Source organism: Spinacia oleracea, chromosome 5 (genome assembly GCF_020520425.1).
Source record: "Spinacia oleracea cultivar Varoflay chromosome 5, BTI_SOV_V1, whole genome shotgun sequence".
NCBI classification, from domain to species: Eukaryota; Viridiplantae; Streptophyta; class Magnoliopsida; order Caryophyllales; family Amaranthaceae; genus Spinacia; species Spinacia oleracea.
In genome coordinates, this window is record NC_079491.1 from 92541198 (window position 1) to 92560399 (window position 19202).

The 19202-nt window shown below is 36.5% G+C and overlaps 2 protein-coding genes across 3 annotated transcripts; both read left to right on the plus strand.

Annotated features, from left to right (window-relative positions):
* Positions 1–707: 707 nt before the first annotated feature.
* Positions 708–11051, plus strand: LOC110794269 (ubiquitin-like modifier-activating enzyme atg7). Of its 2 annotated transcripts, none has more exons than XM_056828287.1 (14): positions 708–993; positions 3684–3901; positions 3996–4187; positions 4271–4325; positions 4467–4561; positions 4664–4850; positions 5000–5105; positions 5198–5342; positions 5432–5590; positions 5722–5910; positions 6323–6514; positions 6617–6732; positions 6989–7148; positions 10933–11051. In XM_056828287.1, the coding sequence occupies exons 1-14, from the start codon at positions 843–845 to the stop codon at positions 11047–11049; spliced, it is 2082 nt and encodes a 693-aa protein (XP_056684265.1). In that variant the 5' UTR covers positions 708–842; the 3' UTR covers positions 11050–11051. The 2 variants fall into 2 exon arrangements, with proteins under 2 accessions (XP_056684265.1, XP_021854907.1); XM_021999215.2 differs by lacking the exon at positions 10933–11051 and adding an exon at positions 7767–8255 and having other exon boundaries at positions 711–993.
* Positions 11052–11058: 7 nt separating this feature from the next.
* On the plus strand, positions 11059–15186 carry LOC110794268 (uncharacterized). Its single transcript, XM_056828288.1, has 6 exons — positions 11059–11759; positions 11951–13839; positions 13942–14276; positions 14449–14555; positions 14662–14737; positions 14842–15186. The coding sequence occupies exons 1-2, from the start codon at positions 11157–11159 to the stop codon at positions 12398–12400; spliced, it is 1053 nt and encodes a 350-aa protein (XP_056684266.1). The 5' UTR covers positions 11059–11156; the 3' UTR covers positions 12401–13839; positions 13942–14276; positions 14449–14555; positions 14662–14737; positions 14842–15186.
* The last annotated feature ends 4016 nt before the right edge of the window (positions 15187–19202 follow it).

The following is a 19202-nucleotide window of genomic DNA, read 5'->3' on the forward strand; positions in this document are numbered from 1 at the left end:
CCCTACTCCATACAAAAAATAATTAAAAATTCAATCCCTACTCTCCCTCAACCCCACCTCTTAACCCACCTCCCACTAACTACATTAAAATAATACCCCACTATCAACTACTACCTATTAAAATAAATAAGTCAATTCAAGTACCTTAAACTCTGTGCCGGTTAAACCGGATCGAGTATTCCGGGACGGAGGAAGTATAATTATTCTATATACAATAGCAAAAAATATTTTATAAAAATAATCAAATAATAATTTTAGAATATCGTGAATAAAAACCACAATGTGTATGTGCCGGGAGTATGTTCCGTTTGGATTTGAGGAAGTCTTAATCTATACTGGGTATACCATTGAAATGGTATACTAATATTCTGCATTTTTATTTAGTCCAAACCACATAGTTTAGTATAAGAAAAGTAGTTGTATTTTCTCATGTAATACCAAACAACACAGTTTGGTAACATGGTTTCATTTTTATTTGGTTCCAAACAACATAGTTTGGTACTCACAAGTCAAAGATAAATGTTACTTATCATGGGCCAGACTCAATTTATTATATGAATTTACCATTTAACCCTTAATATAACAACTTAAGTTACTATTTTGCCCTTAGTTTACCATTTTAATGGTATACCTAGTATAGATTCAGAAAACCTCTTTGGATTTGATCTCGTGTTTCCGCTTAATCCAAGAGGATTGCTTGGACTCCGAATTGCCTATTGACTTTTTAAAAAAAAAAAAAAAACACCAAAGAAACAAAACTAGATTAGTCAAGGAGAAGCAGGAAAAAGAAGCGAATTCTCAAACTTTTGATCAAACAAGTCAAATAAGCTTTGAAATTTGCAATGGAAAATCAAGTAATTGAGAAACTTGGAAGTGCATCGATTTTGCAATTTGCACCTCTTCAAAGTTCAATTGACGAAGGTTTTTGGCATCGACTTTCTTCTTTGAAGCTCAATCTCTGGAAAACCGATGAATCTGCAGTTTCTATTTCTGGTAAATCTTTCCTTCAATTTGCAGATATTTTTTTTATAATATAAATGTTGGTTGGATTTTGGAAATTGTTGTTGGTAGCTTGGCATTGATTTGATTTAATTGGAGATTAAAGTTGAATTAGGGATTAAGTCATTCAGCGTAATTTTGCAAGAGATATGTTACCCAGTTAAATAAATTTTGGTTTCCAGCATAATTGATATGTTTGAAAGTTTGGTTTTGATCAGGTTTAGTTGTTGATTTAGTTATGAGGAAAGGGAGTAATGTTTAAAATTTTCAATTTTGTTGAAAGGATGCGTTTTGGCACGATATATTTGAACCTTTACATTTCCCTAGATTGAGAAAATACGCCCGTAATGACCTGGGAGTCTGGGATGGATATTCTTGTATTCGGAAACTAGCAGTTCGGCTTAACCATGAGTCGAGCTTACCAATTATGATAGGCATTCGTAATTAATGTTTAGATGTTAGTATTCTGTTATTGTTGTATTTGGAACTATGTTTGTTAGGAATTACAGGTGCGTTTATGAACTTAGAATAATTGATATTCAGATGTTAGTATTCTATTATTCCACTTGATTGTGAATAAGTATATGATAAAAAAATCATGGATCAATTGAAGGATCTTGTGCTTGTTTTGGGGTGGAACTGGGGGTAGCCAGCCAAGCCAGGTAGGGGTGACGCTTAAGATTCAATCTTTGGACTTTATTATTTGACACTTCTTTTACTTCTGATGAAAAACATTAACAAGTTAGCTACTCTTTTGTTTGTCATCTGTTTTTTTTTTTTTTTTGCTTAAATAGTTAAACAAAGGTGAGGTTTGTTAGAACTCACCATTTAGGATGAGTTCATTGCTTGAAACTGAATATCAGCAAGCTTTGAGAGAAGAAGAGATTAGAGTTTATTAGAGAGAATTTCATTTATTTCTGAAATGAATTGAATAAATGAATTACTTCAGCTGAGAGAACTATAAATACAACATGATTGGTGATGTTTTCCAACCAATAAGAAAGCTACAAAAATACTACTCAGCAACTACAATTATCAGTGAGGCATTATTACAACTAAGAGTAGCAAACAGACTTCTAACTGAATCCCTAGAATGTAGGATAAGTTGTTAGAGCTGATGTCATAGCTTCCAGAAGGTAGTTAAGCTTGTCAGCATGCTGATATGGTTGAGCAGGTAGCAGCTTGTTCTTTGTTGAGCTGATGCATCTAAGGACAGTCGAAATAATAAGATTAGTTGTTGATCTTGGACAGTGTACCCCAACACCCCCCTTCAAACTTGGTGTGGGTAAGGTATGAACCATGCCAAGTTTGGAAGATAGGATCCTGTGTTGACAGCCAGGGAGAATTTTAGTGAAGATGTCAGCTAACTGGTGCTGAGTAGGGAGGTAATTGAGTTGGAGAAGGCCTTCAAGAACTTTATCCCTAGTGAAATGACAATCCACCTCAATGTGTTTTGTTCTTTCATGTAAAATGGGATTTTTTGCAATGTGAAGGGCAGATTGGTTGTCACAGTTCAGCTGAACTGGTTTCAAGTCTTTGATGCCCAATTCCTCCAACAATCTGACTATCCATGAAACCTCACTGGCAGCTTGAGACATTGCCCTATATTCTGCCTTTTAGATTTCCATCTTATAGGTGAATTACCAAGAAGAAGCCTGTGACTGATCTTCTGATCTTGTGGTGAAAGAGCAAGCTGCCCAATCAGAGTCAGAGAAGGCTTGTAGAGTGATTTGATCTGTAGCCTTTAGAAGGATCCCTTGTCTTGCTGTTCATACATATCTGAGGGTGTGAGTGAGAGCTTGAACATGAGCAAGCTTAGGGGAGTGCATAAACTGAGTGATTGCACAGCAAAGGCAAGATCTGGTCTTGTGTGGGTAAGGAAGTTAAGCTTACCAACATAGCACCTGTATAGATCAACATTGGAGTAATTCTCTCCTTCTGGGGTAAGCTTTAGGTTTAGAGGAAAAGGAGTGACTGCAGGCTTGGAAATATCAAGCTCACAGTCAGACAACGTTTCCTTAGTGTATTCCCTTTGTGTAAGGATATAACCATCAGTAATGTGACTGATTTCAATCCCAAGGAAATAGTTGAGAAAACCCAAGTCTTTGATGACCATCAGTAATGCTAAAAGTTTGATGAAGATGGGCCTTCAAAGAAGAGATTTCAGCTTCATCAGATCCTGTGACAATAATGTCATCCACATACACTGCCACAATAGTGATGTGAGAAGATTGATGTTTAATGAATAGAGAGTAATCATTTTTTGACTGGTTGTAGCCTTGAGACTTTAATTCATCAAGCAATCTAGCAAACCATTGTCTAGAGGCTTGTTTGAGACCATAGAGTGACTTGGTGAGTTTACAAACATGACCAGCAGGAGCATGAACACCTTCAGGGACCTTCATGTAAACTTCTTCATCAAGGTTCTCATGAAGGAAAACATTGTTGATATCCAACTGAAATAGTTTCCAGCCTTTACTAGTAGCAAGAGAGATTAAACACCTTACAGTAGACATTTTCACCACTGGCAGTCTTACATTAAATCCCTTTTTTCCATGTCCTGGTCTCTCTTTAACTTCCCGATCTCTTTATACCCTGATAATTAATTGCTGTAATGGTTAGAACTGGAAGTGTTTTGATAGATATTTTATGTGTGTGATCTTTTTGAATTCCTGATTTGGCAGGATTTTTTGCACCATGTTCATATCATCACGTATCAAACCACTTAAATCTTCTTTCCGAATCTTTGCCATCTGAAACTAGTGAAAATTCACCATCAACCAGTTCAAGCCATACAAATAGAAACAGATGTGATGTCCCTGGAACACTCTATAATACAAATACAATAGAGGGCTTCCGTCAGCTTGACAAACAGAAATTATTGAAAGAAGAAGCTGGAAAGGTGTGTCATAATTCCATTGCCTTGTGTTTTTATGTTTTGTAAATTTGATTGGCTAATATGCTTGTCTGAATGAGTTTATTTGTTGGATTGCCAGATTTGGGATGATATTCGTAATGGAAATGTTGAGAAAGACTGTGCATTACTGTCTAGATTTCTTCTTCTCTCATTTGCTGACCTCAAAACATGGAGGTTCTACTACTCTGTTGCGTTTCCTGCTTTGGTGCTTGATCCTCCAGCAACCCTAGTTAATCTGAAACCTGCTTCAGAGTGGTTCAGCTTGGAAGAGGTGTGTAAAAAAACGAAAATCAATTTATATTGTGGATTTCCGATATTACTTTCTGTTTAACATTTAGGTTATTGGCATCATAGGCTGAGTCTGTGTCTGCTGCCTGCAACGAGTGGCGTAGCTCAACAGTCACTGCATGTAAGCTCCTCTTTCTCGCTCTTGACTGGAAAAGAAGTTTATAATCTTCCGGCTTTTACCAAACTATGAATGAATTAAACAGCCATTTAATTCTCTTTCCATGTATATATATCCATTGACAACCTTATTGATACTATGTAGGTATTCCCTTCTTCCTTGTTACTATTGCTTCAAATTCACATGCTAGAGTTTGCCATCTTAATGAGTGGGAATCCTGCCAACAGGACAGTGAGAAGGTTTGGCAATGTGCTTGAACTTCTTTATTTTTCCAATTAAGTTAAATTCTAGACTTCTAGTGAATATAGTCTGTTGTGATTCTAATACTCTGCGATATGCAGGTTCTGTTTGGCTTTTATGATCCTTGTCATCTTACAAACCATCCTGGTTGGCCTCTTCGGAACTTTCTTGCTTTTTTGCATACAAGATGGAACCTGCAAACTGTCCCATTCTTTTGCTATCGTGAAAATCGTGGTTTTGCTGATATGGGATTGTCACTTGTTGGTGAAGCTCTGATATCTCCACAAGGTATATTGGAAGAGGATGCCTGACATTTCTTTTTAATTGGTCTCTTCTTTAATTCTTTTCATTCCCCCCTCCCCCCACCCACAAGTGTAGGCTTAATTGATTTACTTCGTTTTATGCTACCAATTCATCTAAAAAGGATAGTTTTGCAGGATTGAAGGATCATGGTCATGTACCTAAAGCTGTTGGATGGGAACTTGATAGAGGAAAAAAATTAGTAAGATCCATTAACCTCGCTACATCTATGGATCCTACGAGGTATGATATCAATATCTTCTTGCCCACATATATTGCTTTTGTGCTTGTTGGGATTATTATGTAATGGTTTCTTTTCTTGTCAACATTCACAGGTTGGCTGAATCTGCTGCAGATTTGAATTTGAAGTTGATGAGATGGCGGGCTTTACCTTCTCTAGACTTGGGTCTTTTATCTTCTACTAGGTGTCTTCTTCTTGGGGCAGGCACTCTGGGATGCCAGGTTGCTCGAACACTGATGGTAAGTGCCTACTTTGTCTGGATCGCAGGATGAGTATGCCTCATTTTCACTTTTTGTTTATTATAAATATGGTGTTAGTATCTTTACAGGCTTGGGGTGTACGGAAGATTACACTGGTAGACAATGGTAAGGTGGCCATGTCTAATCCACTGAGACAGTCGTTGTATACACTGGAAGATTGTCTCAATGGTGGTCAATATAAAGCCATAGCTGCAGAGAGAAGTCTCAAATCCATATTCCCAGTTGTGGTATACGGTGTTAAACTTTTATTAAATGACTTTCACTCTACCCATTTTATTCATTGGCTTCATATTGGCTGAATGATTGGTTGCTTCCCTTAATTTGGGTGCATGATTGGACTTCTTCCTGCAAATATTAGGATGCAAAAGGTGTTGTGATGGCCATCCCTATGCCTGGGCATCCAGTGTCTGCTCAAGAGGAGAGCAACGTGTTGGATGATTGTAGACAACTACAGGAATTGGTTAATTCCCATGATGTAATTTTCTTATTAACTGATACAAGGGAAAGTCGATGGCTTCCAACGCTCCTCAGCGCTAGTGCTAATAAGGTTGTTTGCTGAATACATACTTATTACTTCTTCTCTTCTGACATTTTGATCATTTATTGTTGTAATAGAAGTTTAAGCCTGTCAACATGCCTGTCAATGCCACAAATTTCTGTAGCACATATTTTGGCACTTTGAGTCAAACTACAAATGGGTATATATTATATTTATGTTTGTCAATAATTGATGAACACAAGGGGAAAGGTGGGTTTTCAGTGTGTTGAATTCAGGTGGTTGGGAGTTGTTATATACTCTAGTCCTGTGCTTTACATGTAATTTTTCTAATGCGTTTATATGCCTATGGAAAAGAAACATGATCAGATCTAGAATCAAATGATGCTAGTTTGCTGACTTTTAGTTCTGACGTTTTAGCAAAAATTTCTTGGTTTTTACTGATTGATAGTTTTTCATTTAGATTACTATGAATGCTGCTCTGGGGTTTGAGAGCTTCTTGGTTATGCGCCATGGAGCTGGTGCTGGTGCTGGCAGTTCCTGTGAAGCGGCTAGTGCTTTGTCGTCTGGCATGGGGAACTTATCTATAGGGGATAAAGACAAGGAGACTAGATTGGGCTGCTATTTTTGCAATGATGTGGTCGCGCCAATTGATGTAATTTTCATCTCCATTACGCATTTCTTTTATCCCTTTTTCCTCTTGTTTGCATCAGTAGTTGTTATGATGCATCTTTGTACGTGTCTATATATTTTGCAGTCAACTGCCAACCGCACTCTGGACCAACAATGTACAGTCACACGTCCAGGTCTTGCTCCGATTGCTTCTGCGCTTGTAGTTGAGCTTTTAGTGGGCCTTCTCCATCATCCTCTTCGGTAAATTTCTGTTCATGTTGTTTTCAGGATTACTCTTTTAACCTCTATTGGTTATGCATGTTAGAACTATAGAATTGGAACTTGTATGTATGTGTCTAGAAAATGTTATTTTTACTTCAGATGCTTTCACCATATGCATATTATTGCAGATATAATTGTGCACTCCGGGTAGTTAACTTCATTGGAGTGAACTTGTTCCTTTTTCACTTATCATTGTTTAATTTATATTCTATATAAATTATTGAATTCTGCACAGGATGTATGCACCTGCTGAAAATTCAGGCTTAAGTGATAGTGGAAGCAGTGAGCAACCTCTTGGTATAATTCCACACCAAATACGAGGATCGCTCTCTCAATTTTCGCTGATGACACTTGTTGGTCATGCGTCAAACATCTGCACAGCTTGTAGTACAACTGTAAGTTATACTGACTATCATGCAATGCATTTTATTCCCCTTATTTGTCTGTGTGGGTTGTTCTCTCCATTCGATACCTGAGGTTAGGACTGTCCACAGATGGATACTTATCTGGTTATTCCTATCTGAAGTGGACTTCTTGAGTTACTCAACTATGGAAAGCCTGTTTTTTCCCCTTTAATTTCGAAGACCTATCTGAAACCAATCATGTACCTGAACTTTGGGTGCCCTCTCCATTACCAATTTCATATGATGCTGCTCTTTGTGGATGTTTTTGGAACTATCTTCTGATTGTGCTTTGTGATCTGACACATTTGACAATCTTAAATAAATGAATGGACCTTTCTGTCCTTTTAACCAAAAGATCCAATCCCAAATTATTTTTTGCAAATTTTCCCGCCAAGATTACCTTGAATCATCACCTACTTTGTGAATTCTGGATTTTCCAATGAAATATTTTAAATGACTTCTTTACTGAAAATAAATGCATTTACATTGACAACGAACAAGCCTTGAATATAACCATCATAGAAAATCTAACTAGAAGTAAGGAGTATCTTTTAGTGTTTATCTACTTTTTTGGTTTCTTTCATATTTCTGTAAATTGAAAATTCTCAGGTAGTATCAGAATTCCAAAAGAATGGAATGGAATTCATTTTGAAGGCAATTAACCACCCCACGTATTTGGAGGATATCACTGGACTAACAGAGTTACAGAAATCAGCTAATTCATTTGAAGTAGACTGGGACATTGAAGACGAAGTTGATGATGACGATTGTGTTGAAATCTGAAGGTGAAAAGAACGCCTCAATTATACCCTTTCTGTCTGCAAATGTTAGTCATGTATTACTAATTTGGGATATTCGGAAAATAGTTTTACCGCCTACAATGGTCGCAATGGAACCCATATTTGAAAATTTGGACTAGTTCTGGTGTGATAAGGTCTGGGGCATCAAAACAGTTATGGCACACCTCATAGTAGCACTATATGCCACTATGCAAATTCGTTATCATGGCTAATTTTGGGTAACAAATACGACAAAATTTACGTCGACAGCAATATGATGGGTTGATAGAATTGTACAAGCTTATCTTTGCAAAAGAAATCTCGACCTTTACCGTGATATCACAGTTATTCTCTCTCAACAAATTAGTGACTGAAATGTTATTTGGTCTATTCTTGGAACAAGACATTTAGGCTTTATTTGGTTCAATATTATTAAAAGGAAGGGAAAAGAAATAAAAGGAAATAAATATATTTTTTTCATTTTTGGTATGATGAAAAGAAATGATAGGAATCCCATGTTTGTTACAACATTGTAAAGGAAGGGAAGAAAAAACATGGGTTTAAGTTTTACGGAGTAATATTTTGCCTGACATATTTTAATTTTTTCTTTCTTTTCAAATTTTTCCAATTTTGGGAGGAAAAGAAAGTGGAACTTTTATGAATTGAGTTTTCCTTCCAATTCTCTTCCTTTCCTTCAAATTCTCATCTAATTTTTGGAACCAAACACAAGAAACGTTATTTTTCCTTTCCTTTCTTTTCTTTTCTTTTTCTTCCAATTTCTCCCAACCAAATAAAACCTTAAGGAACCACGGTATAAACGTATAACGGATTTTATCATGCAATAGATGCAACCAGTGTTAGTATTTTTTAACTTCCTTAAATTAGCAAATAGACTGAAATTGGAATTTTTGGGTTTTGTATCCTCTAGAGTTCTAAAATAACTCTACAATGTAGAGTTTGAGCATATCAACCATTGAATGACAAATCAATGGTTCATATATTATCTTTCCGAAATTCCCCCTATTTTTCTCATCAATATGAGCCATTGATTTTAAAATGTATGGTTTAGATACAACTCTACCTTGTAGAGTTTTATTAAAACTCTAGAGGATCCGGACTCGAATTTACTCCCTCTGTATTTATTTAAGAGATACACTTGTTTTTCCGGCCGTATTTATTTAAGAGATATACTTGCCATTTTTAGTAACTTATCAACCACACCATCTAATTAAATAATACATCTAATTTACCCAATGACTCACCATCCTATTAAACAAATTATTTACCCCACCTCCCACCCCCAAAATGATATGGTCCCCTCTTGTTTATTAAAATATCTACACAACCTCACTTGAATCATTATTTTATTTCATTTAATACTTCTTCTTAATACTCGTGCCCGGCCAAGTGTATCCCTTACATAAATACGGAGGGAGTATCGTACTACCAGTGAGGTTGTCCAAGCGGATATCTGATTTGTGTGGGAACACACATATCATCCACAATGAGACAAATTAGAGAAAAATGCAAGAGGAAAGGAAAAAACACAAAAAGACAAAACAATCAAATCAGAAAAAAAAATAGAGAGAAGGAGACGACAGTAGAGGGGATCATTCTATCATAGTCATCTTAAAAGTGACCATTGTTTAGAATTAATATGGGCCACACAAAATTCTTTTCTTTTATCTTTAAATTTAATGAAAATAATATATTTTAATCAATTTATTTCTTTTATCTTTAAATTTGATTACACAAATTCTTTTTATGAAAATACCTTTTGTAATTTCTGAATTTTCCAAAAATACCTTTTGTATTATCTGAAATTAATAAATAAAATAATTAGGAAACTTAATTAACAATTAAGTTTATTAATTAACAATTAAGTTTATTTCTCTCTCCTCTTGCTTAAGCTGGCCCAATGTTTCGCCGGAGTTCCGATTGCCGGAAAATCAGTGATGGACCTCACAAAGCTCGTTCATCGTTCGCCGTTCATCGTTCGACGTTCATCGTTCATGGGTATCGCCGGAGTTCTTTTATATTCTAATAGTTTCGTCCTTGTATCTTACCACATAATTCTGGGTTTTGGGTTGTTAGATCTGAAATTCGGGGTTTTGGGTTGTTAGATCTGGAAATCAAAAGAGGGAGGTGTTAAAGAGCAATGAATGTCGGTGCTTGTTCCATAGAATTTGCAACAATTATCGGTAGCCATAGCCGTAGAAATGAGAAATGACAGACTTTGGTGGCCGCCGGAAACAATGGAGTGCCGACGGAAGTTTGGCAATTCGTCGGGAGTGTTAAATATGTTGAATAATAATAATGTTTTAGTGTTAAATCTGGAATTTCCGTCGATTTAATGATGGTTATCATGCCTGGAATTTGCTTGGCAAAAGTTGCAGGTCTGCCGCTGCCATGGGAGAAGGAAGGAACCGAGGTTTTTACTGAATATCCTTATGTTCTTTAACATCGTTTACGGCTAGTATCCAAAATCTTTTGTGGTGATTACCATCCTTATGTCTTTATGAATTTACTAACATCTGCAAGGATAGTATCCGTAAACATGGTTGGTAGCTACCTCTCTTAAGGTATTACATAAATTGCCAACATCAATCAAGGGTAGTACCCAAACACAATTCAAAATGATGATTTAGTGAAACGTGTCCGTAATTTCCCCCTTTTTTCTCCCAACAGTGAAACCCTTCTTCTCTGTTTCCCGCTTTCTCCCCTACACTTTCTTGCTCTCTCCTAGAATTGTACATTCAAACCCTAAATTCTATTCTTCTTAAACCTAATTTCGGTCTCTTCAACTCACTCCCAGAATTGTACATTAAAGGATAATCCTAAATTCTATTCTTCTAAAACCTAAATTCGCTCTCTTTAATTTCAATTTAAGCCCCTTCTCAGGTGAATTGGGCACTAAACCCTAAAGAATTGTACATATAATTTATAATTTGTAGAATTTATAATGATTATGGGTCCTTGTTTCTTTGTAAATGCAGGCGGAGGTATACGGGTCACTTCCCAAATACAGGTTAGTAACGGCGAACTACGGTGTTGTTCATGTCCGAAGGGATACAAGATACAAATGGAAAAGGTTCCCTTTGAAATTGTTTTAGATGTAAGTAGATTAAATTAGAATTACAAAAGTCTTTCATTTGTTTCTGGTTTGGATAATTTCTTATTTGTTTTCCCTTCTCTTATGTCATGGTTGCTTGAATAACGAATGAGTGTTATAGAAAACCATGTCAATCAACTCAATTGGAGGGTTGGAAACTTGGAGTATGCATTGAAAGAAGTGAAGGACCTCATAATTAAGTCGATGAAAACAGGGGATGGTAATCGAGGATGTTCCCCGAGTTCCCCATTCTTTATCAACGACGATAGCCTAAAGGGTAATCGAGGATGTTCTCCGGATTCCCCATTCTCTATCAACGATAACAGCCTAAAGGGTAATCGAGGACATTCTCCGTTCTTAACTCCAGTCGGGAATTCTGTGAAAAGGAAATTGATTATTGACCAGGATGAAAGCGGAGTAGTCCCGGATGATGATGATGATGGTCCAACAATCAACATTAGAGATATTCGCTTCACGGCATCCCAGTTCCCTGATGGGATGGACACTTTAATGGAATTCCCAATTCTTGATGTGGTCAATAAAAAGAAAAAAGATCCTGTGACGAGTTCGGTGGAAAAGAAAACAACCGAGAAGGCTCCAACTAAGAAGAGTCCTGACAATACAGGCGGCATAACGTACGATGCTAATCAGCCAGAGAGAAAAATTACAAAAAGAAGAGGAACTCGTCTTTGTAACAAAGATAAACAACTGGTAACTTACTCACTTGGGCACTATGTTCATCTTTCGTAGTTATAAGAGGGTATTGGCCATCACTTAATATTTATATGCCAACCTATTATGAGGTGGATATGACCAAACGTTCTCTATGAATTACATTGTTGGCATTTGATTAATGTAAAAGCGAACTGACTCTTGGTCGTTTAATATGTGCGGGGGAACAGGAAGAGGAGACTAATGTTGGTTCAGAGCAATCAGGAGAAAATGAAGTCATTATGGAACGTGTACCTCCAGAAAAACCAAACAGGGGCAGACCGCCCAAAAGTCCTGCAGTTATGAAGGAAGGTCTACCTCTAGAAAAACCAAAGAGGGGAAGACCACCAAAAAGTCCTGGTGTTATTAACCCTAGAGAGGAGGTATATCCCTGTTTTATTTTCACAGTTAGGGATGCTAATGAGCCGAGTCGAGCTCGAGTTTGGCTAAGCTCGACTCGAACTCGAAAACTCATAGTTAAACTCGACTCGACTCGAAAACTCGCGAGCTTAAAGTTTTCAAACTCGACTCGAACTCGAAAACTAAACCCGAGCTCGAACTCGACTCGAAATCGGCTCAAAATCAGCTCGAAAACTCAAAGCCGAGCTCAAAAACTAAACTCAAGCTCGAACTCGGCTTGAACTCGACTCGAAGTCGGCTCGAAAACACAAGCACTCAAGCTAAAACTCGACTCGTAATCGATTTGAAAACCCAAAATTGAGCTTAAATTCGACTTAAATTAAATTTAAATCTTATAAAAAGTAAGTTTATACCCCAAATCAATATATCCATTAGCCCAAATGAAAGCCCAATGGAAGTGATTTGTACACTTTCATACTCAAAGAGTAATACTTATAACCCTTTTCCCCTTTCCTCCCTCACTTATTTACCAATGTGGGACAAAGTTAATATAATATTTTCTTCTTTCCTCCCCCACTTATTTACCCATGTGGGACAAAATTAATATACTTATTTCCTTCTTTCCTCCCTTGTTTATGTACCAACGTTGGAGTAACGGTAGAAGACATTTTGACTGCCAAATAGTGTAATCCATATAGCCGAATTACATTTTTTTTTGTCCTTAATAACTTATTCATCCATTTTAGGAAGAAAAAAAATATTTTTATTAAAGAATTAAAAAACATAAAATGATGAATAAAAATGATAAAATAAAACATTTATATTTTTATAACAGTTTTTATTATGTATATATAATTCGAGCTTCTCGAGCTTTTCGAGTCGAGTATCAAGTTGCTCGACTCGACTCGTTAAATTTTCGAGTCGATCTCGAGCTCGAGTCGAGCTGATTCGAGTCGAGTTTTGACCGAGCTTTGACCGAGTCGGGTTCGAGTAGCTCGCGAGTTCGGGGAGCTCATAAGCACCCCTATTCACAGTAAACGTTGTGATTTTTTCTTGTAATTTTGATCACCACCTAATAGATAAGGAACACTGTTTGGCCATTGGATGTGCTTCTTTTTGAGTTGTGCGGGATGGGCCACGACTTAGTGAAGTATTCTCATCACCCCAGGTAGATTTGAGAGATCCAGATATGGTAATATCCGTGAACGTACTTGGTCATCACCTAGAGAATGTGGATTTTTTTTAACAGTCTCTTTTTATACGCTTTAATTGGGACAACAACAATGATGTGCAGGAAGCATCATCTCCCATTCAAACTTTGCAACGAATGAAGCAGGTGAACCAGGTTATTCATACAAGTGATCACACCAACATATCAGCGGAAGGCCCAAGTCCTATCTACCTAGACTGCTTGAGTTCCCTAACTCCATTGGAAAGACAAATATGCCAACATATAGCTCGAGAGAACACCGGCTACCCTGCATACTGGCCCCCAGGTTACCAAATGTACCTCACATTTGGAGAATCGCATGTTGTGTACCCAGACTCAAGAGTTACAGGCCACATACGTATTACTATTGGCGTTGAATAATCTAATAGTATCAAATTGTTTGTTAACACAATTTTTTAATTGCAGTTTATTGACATGTACTTGTATGATCTGGAACGTCGCGCACCGCATGAAGGGAATACGAAGTTGATTTTGCCGACTTTATTCCAGGTAGTAAAATCTGTAAACAATATATATATTAAGAATACTATATTTGGGTCGTTTTATTTAGGCGTGAGTTCTACTGACCAACAAACCAAACGTTTCTTATAGGCTGTTGTTCTGAAAAATGATGTACGTAACGCGTATGTGGCTAACGAAAACTTAATTCAACATGCTTGGGAACGTACCGCTTCATATCTACCTGATGATTTGACCCAGATTAGCACGTTTTATACAATTGTTCAATGCCGTTCCTTAAATTACAACTAGTTATTGTAATAATTTTGTTTGTTTGGTGATTGTAGGTGTACATTCCTGCATATGATTTTCAAAATGAATCCTGTGAGCATTGGTTTTTGTTGGTCGTCAAAATACATGATAAAGAGGTGTGGATTATGGATTCTATTGGTGTTTCGAGTTCACGATTCACTCTCGCATTAGATCTGGTCAGTAAGAAATAAATTTTGCCTTGTTTACATTTTTCTGTAGTCGTTTAGAACAATTGAAATTGTTTATTTAGTGAGTACCAGGGATACTTTAGGAACTTACCAATGTTGGTCCATGATCAAATCAATACTCTAGTAAAATTGCTAAAAAATAAATGCTATATTATAATAGATAAGGAAGGCGTCAGAAGTATTCAAGAATCATAGGTTGAATGCAGTTTTTCAAGATGTTGCACACTTTTCTTATAATAAACCTCAATGCAAGATCCAACCGAACGGGTATGAATTGTGATTTTCATATGTCACACTAGTCGTATCTTATTTAATATTCTCACACTAATCAGTTAGTTGATGATGATTGATAATTTAATGTTTGTTTGTTCAGACATGATTGTGGCATGTATGTAATCAAGTATATCGAAGATGGAAACGTTCATGATATACCTAACATATCCTATACGGTAACAACTCTTTTTACGATATTATTCCTTGGAAATTTAACTATATGAAAAACTGTAACTAAAAACGTTCGAACTGTGTTTCCATTGAATGGTGTACATTTTAGCCAAATTGCAGACGGCCGAGATGCTGGTGGAACGACTAAAATGTTTGGCCAAGCTCGTCTCAAGTAAGTTCAATGATCGCGCCATTGTCGAACGATTGTCTTCTGAAGTTTTCAAGTAATTCCAGTTCGCGAGTAAGAAAAATTTGACGTACATGTATATTTTGGACAGCAACGTAGCATGTCATACTGTAACCGTTTTGGAATGATAGTTAAACCGAAACCTTTTGGATCCATAGTTAGATTAATGATACCTTTTGGAATGCAACGTCCTTGTATGATTTGGAAACAATGTAAACAAAGTAACTTACTGATCAATTTAATAGTAGCCAAGTACATGTTAATGTTTTATGGTGGCTACCACTGAAGGATTTGGTTATTACCAAGCACATGCAATAATGAATATAGTTCTAATGTGGCAGAGTTAGTTGGCGAATTAATGCTTGCTTTGAACAACCCCACCCACCAATGCAAGTCTACAAGACCTAGGTACCTACATGCATTCAATCAATGACATATGATTCAGGTACCTACCAAGCATGGAAACATACCTATGTATCTACATGCATTCTATCAATGACATATGATTCAGGTACTTACCAAGCATGGAAACAGACCTAGGTACCTACATGCATTTAATCTATGACATATGATTCAGGTACCTACCACGCATGGAAACAGTAGGATACGACCACTCATTTCAATCAATGAACTTGTTGAAGACTTTAAATAAATTTTAATGCTTTTTTTTAAAAGAAGTCAGGTATTGTTGGAAGACTAAGGTATGAAAATAATAGGTGATTACCAAGCATAAGTTCAAACCGTGGTAAATTACCCAGGTAACTACCATGAAAGCAGAATCCAATGTCTGTTAAGTTGATAACACCTTTATAAATAGAGGTCTGTTTTTTATTTCCAATATCCATCACTTCCCTTTCTTTCTCATTTCAAACAACCATCCATATTTTTCTTTCTTTTTCCCCTCTTGTTCTCGACGGAAATGGCTCCCTCATACAAACAACCCCCAAAACCCCAAGACAATCATTCCATTACGAGGGCAAATGAAGAAATCAGGCAGGCGAAGAAATTTCTACGTGAATGTATATCCGATAGGACAACCAACCTACGTTGGGAAGGCAATGACAATGATTCAGAAACTTTGAAGTATTTGCTCGAACGATATGATGAAGTGGAGAAAGGAATTGCAGAAGTGAATAAGGAAATGATAACCGGCCTTAAAATTTGCGAGGAAGAGAAGATAAGGTTAAGGTCAATCCAAAGGAATTTGTTCATGTCGCTTCACGAGGCATTACACATTGCAAACCGCCCTCAACTATGTGAGTTTATCAAACAATTGCTTGACCAGTATGATGAAGTGGAACAACGGGTGAGGGAACTGAATCTAGCTATTGAACCTATTAAGAACACTGTATTTGATTGATAAATTGAATTATACGTTGGCTATTCAAGTAGAATTAAGATGTTGTTCGAGTATTCTTAATTGGGTTACCTGTGGTTATCATATGTCAGTATTCATGGTAATCACTATTTTGTTATATGTATTAAGATGGATTAATAGAAAATCACTTCTTGATTGACTCGAACACTAATTTAACTTGGTAGTCACCAAACATGCAGTAGGGTAATCACCTTTAGATATCCCAATACTCTCAACTTTATGGTGTGTATACCATCTGGCTATTACCACGCTGTGAATTGGTACCTACTATTCGTTATATGTAACCCCTTACCACTTACCTTTCTGTATCCTTTTTTCTATACTATTTATCTCTATCTTGTTAAGCAATATGTTGATTCTTTTATGTGGAAATTATCAATCCTCAAAATATTTTTTTATACATCTTGAAAATATACGTTATTTAAGTTACAGATTAATCGGTAGTTTATTTTTGAGTAGTTTTCATGTTTGTTATTGGCTAGCTTAATCGAAATTCGAATTTGAATTATTTAGTTGTTAGTTAGTAATTATATCATGAAGGCTTTTGATGTGAAAGGTAACACCGTCTTGCATCCCCAGGTTATTGATAATATCCTGTGTGTTGTTGGCAAGTACCTAACTTTGACATGGTACCGGCTAGCCATCCAACGGTTCCGTCAAACCACCTGTTTACATATTCCTCTTGTGGGACCCAAATTATATGGTTCTAAGAGCTTTCGGTCCTGTTTTCCTTCCGTCTACCTCTATTTAAACCGTAGTTCCATTAGCAAACCTAAACCTAGCTCAAAAACAAATTCGTCAAATCCCCCAAATTTGTTCAAGTAATCTTCCAATTTTCCAATTAAAATTCCTTAAGCTAACAAAATTCGGTAATTTGCCCCTATTATCAGCATGGTTAGCGTTGTGAAGCAGGTAATTTTTGAAAATCTTAAATTAGAGTTCTTCGTTTATAAAATTTGGGGGATTCATAATCTGGGCTTTAAAAGTCAATTAATTGTTGCAGGTTCATGGACCACGTGATTATTGTTATTGTGGAGCTGCTGTTTCAAGGCTAACTGCTTGTACTCGTGAAAATCCAGGTAGAAAATTCATTGCTTGCAAGTACTATGATCGAGAAACGGAAACAAGGAGATGCAACTATTTCTGGTGGCTAGATTTGGATAACACTACATGGCAGAGGGATGTCATTAACCAGCTCTTGTTGGAAAAAAGGTTGATGAAAATCGAGATGAATGCTATGAACAAAGAGATTGAAGAGTTGAGGTACCCGAGAATGAGGTTCATGAATAGGAATGGGGGAGCAGATCATATGTTACTATTCATGGGTTTCTTGATGTTTGTAGTCATTGTAGTTGCATTAGTGGTTTTATTCAAGTAGAATTAAGTTGTTGTTCGAGTATTCTTAGGATTCCATTAGTGATTCGCATTTAGGATGTTATGTATGTTCGAATATTTTTGAATTTAGGATGTTAACCAGAAGTTGTTTCCCATCAACTCCCAAGTTCCGTTTGGTAACTACCAACGGAACTGTAGTTCTTTGAACGAAGCAAATCTCTTAATGAAAGTATATATTCATTTGCATAAGATAATAAATTTGCAAATAATTTTGTTGTTAACTAGTGGGGTACCTTATACGAAATTAACTTCTCGAGTCATTCATGGGGTACCTACACGGCTACACTTATTTTACTTCGTAGGTGCTAAGATAAGTTATGGGAATTACCTTCACGTTGTGTAAACCACCTGGGCATTACCAAGCTCTTATATGGTGCCTACCATAATTATAACAACGGTTTTATTATCTGATGGGTAGTTACTATTTTTTTCAATATTTTTATTTGATAACTGCCATGTTTAAGTTGGTTGGTTTTTGAAATAACCTTTTTTGTAAGCGGTTGAAACCGTTTTTCTGACTTCTATATAAGAAACCAAACGTATAAACATTTTCATCCTGAAAAGAACAAGCGGTCACAATGGCGATGTTCAAGTCCAAGTATTTTATTCTGTTCTTTGACAAAGAGAAAAATAGAGAGACAGTGGTATGCTAAAGTTTCCCCTAACTTTGCTTGTGATTATGCAACTTTTTCCATGTAAATGTTTTTTATATGGTATTCCTGTTTGTGATGGAAATTAACAATTTTTTGCGTGTTTTAACAGAATGTACCGGGAAACTTCAGTTATAAGGTGCGTGACATTGTTAGTAGAGACATGGATCATGGGTTCCTACGAATGGCGCATACAGCAAGGACGTGGCACGTGCATTTGTGGCGTTCCAAGGGGGACGTGGTTATCGGACTTGGATGGCAACAGTTCGTTCTTGATTTGAATATCAAGAATGGAGATTTTATATATTTCTATTACGCTAAGGGTGGGCGATTTAATGTAAGGGTCTTCAACAGTACTATAATCAGGGTTTCTCACTCAAGTATTGTAATATAGAACCATGTTTTATACAAAAGTCGGTAATGACCAATTGGTATACAAATATGGTGTTATACAAATATGGTGTTATCCATCCAAGAGAATTTAAGTTGTATCTTCGGTGAGTACCATGTTTAAGTTGGTTGGTTTTTGAAATAACCGTTTTTTTGTAAGCGGCTGAAACCTTGTGATTATACTTGTAAAACACATACACGTAATACTCATAAACACCTGGTCTCGCGCAATTTTTTGTCGTTTTTTATATGGCCCAGCGGAGTAACTTGAATCATAAACTTGAGCCTGCTTCCCACAAATGTCGACAACCAATAGAAACCAATGATCTGGTTTTTCTGAATAACAGGGGATGTATATCTACAAAGAAGCAAAGCATAACAGGCAAAAAGTAGTAAATATTAATTCATGTCGATTGTCGGTAACTAACCCTAAAATAATCCATAACTAACTGCCAACTTAAAATCACCTT

Bases quoted from the DNA above. Each gene is read 5' to 3' on its own strand.
- LOC110794269 (XM_021999215.2), top strand. From the start codon at position 843: ATGGAAAATCAAGTAATTGAGAAACTTGGAAGTGCATCGATTTTGCAA. The intron at 4,188-4,270 runs GTGTGTAAAAAA...TTGGCATCATAG, and splicing joins AGTGGTTCAGCTTGGAAGAG to GCTGAGTCTGTGTCTGCTGC. The intron at 5,106-5,197 runs GTATGATATCAA...CAACATTCACAG, and splicing joins ACATCTATGGATCCTACGAG to GTTGGCTGAATCTGCTGCAG.
- LOC110794268 (XM_056828288.1), top strand. From the start codon at position 11,157: ATGAGTGTTATAGAAAACCATGTCAATCAACTCAATTGGAGGGTTGGA. The intron at 11,760-11,950 runs GTAACTTACTCA...GCGGGGGAACAG, and splicing joins GTAACAAAGATAAACAACTG to GAAGAGGAGACTAATGTTGG.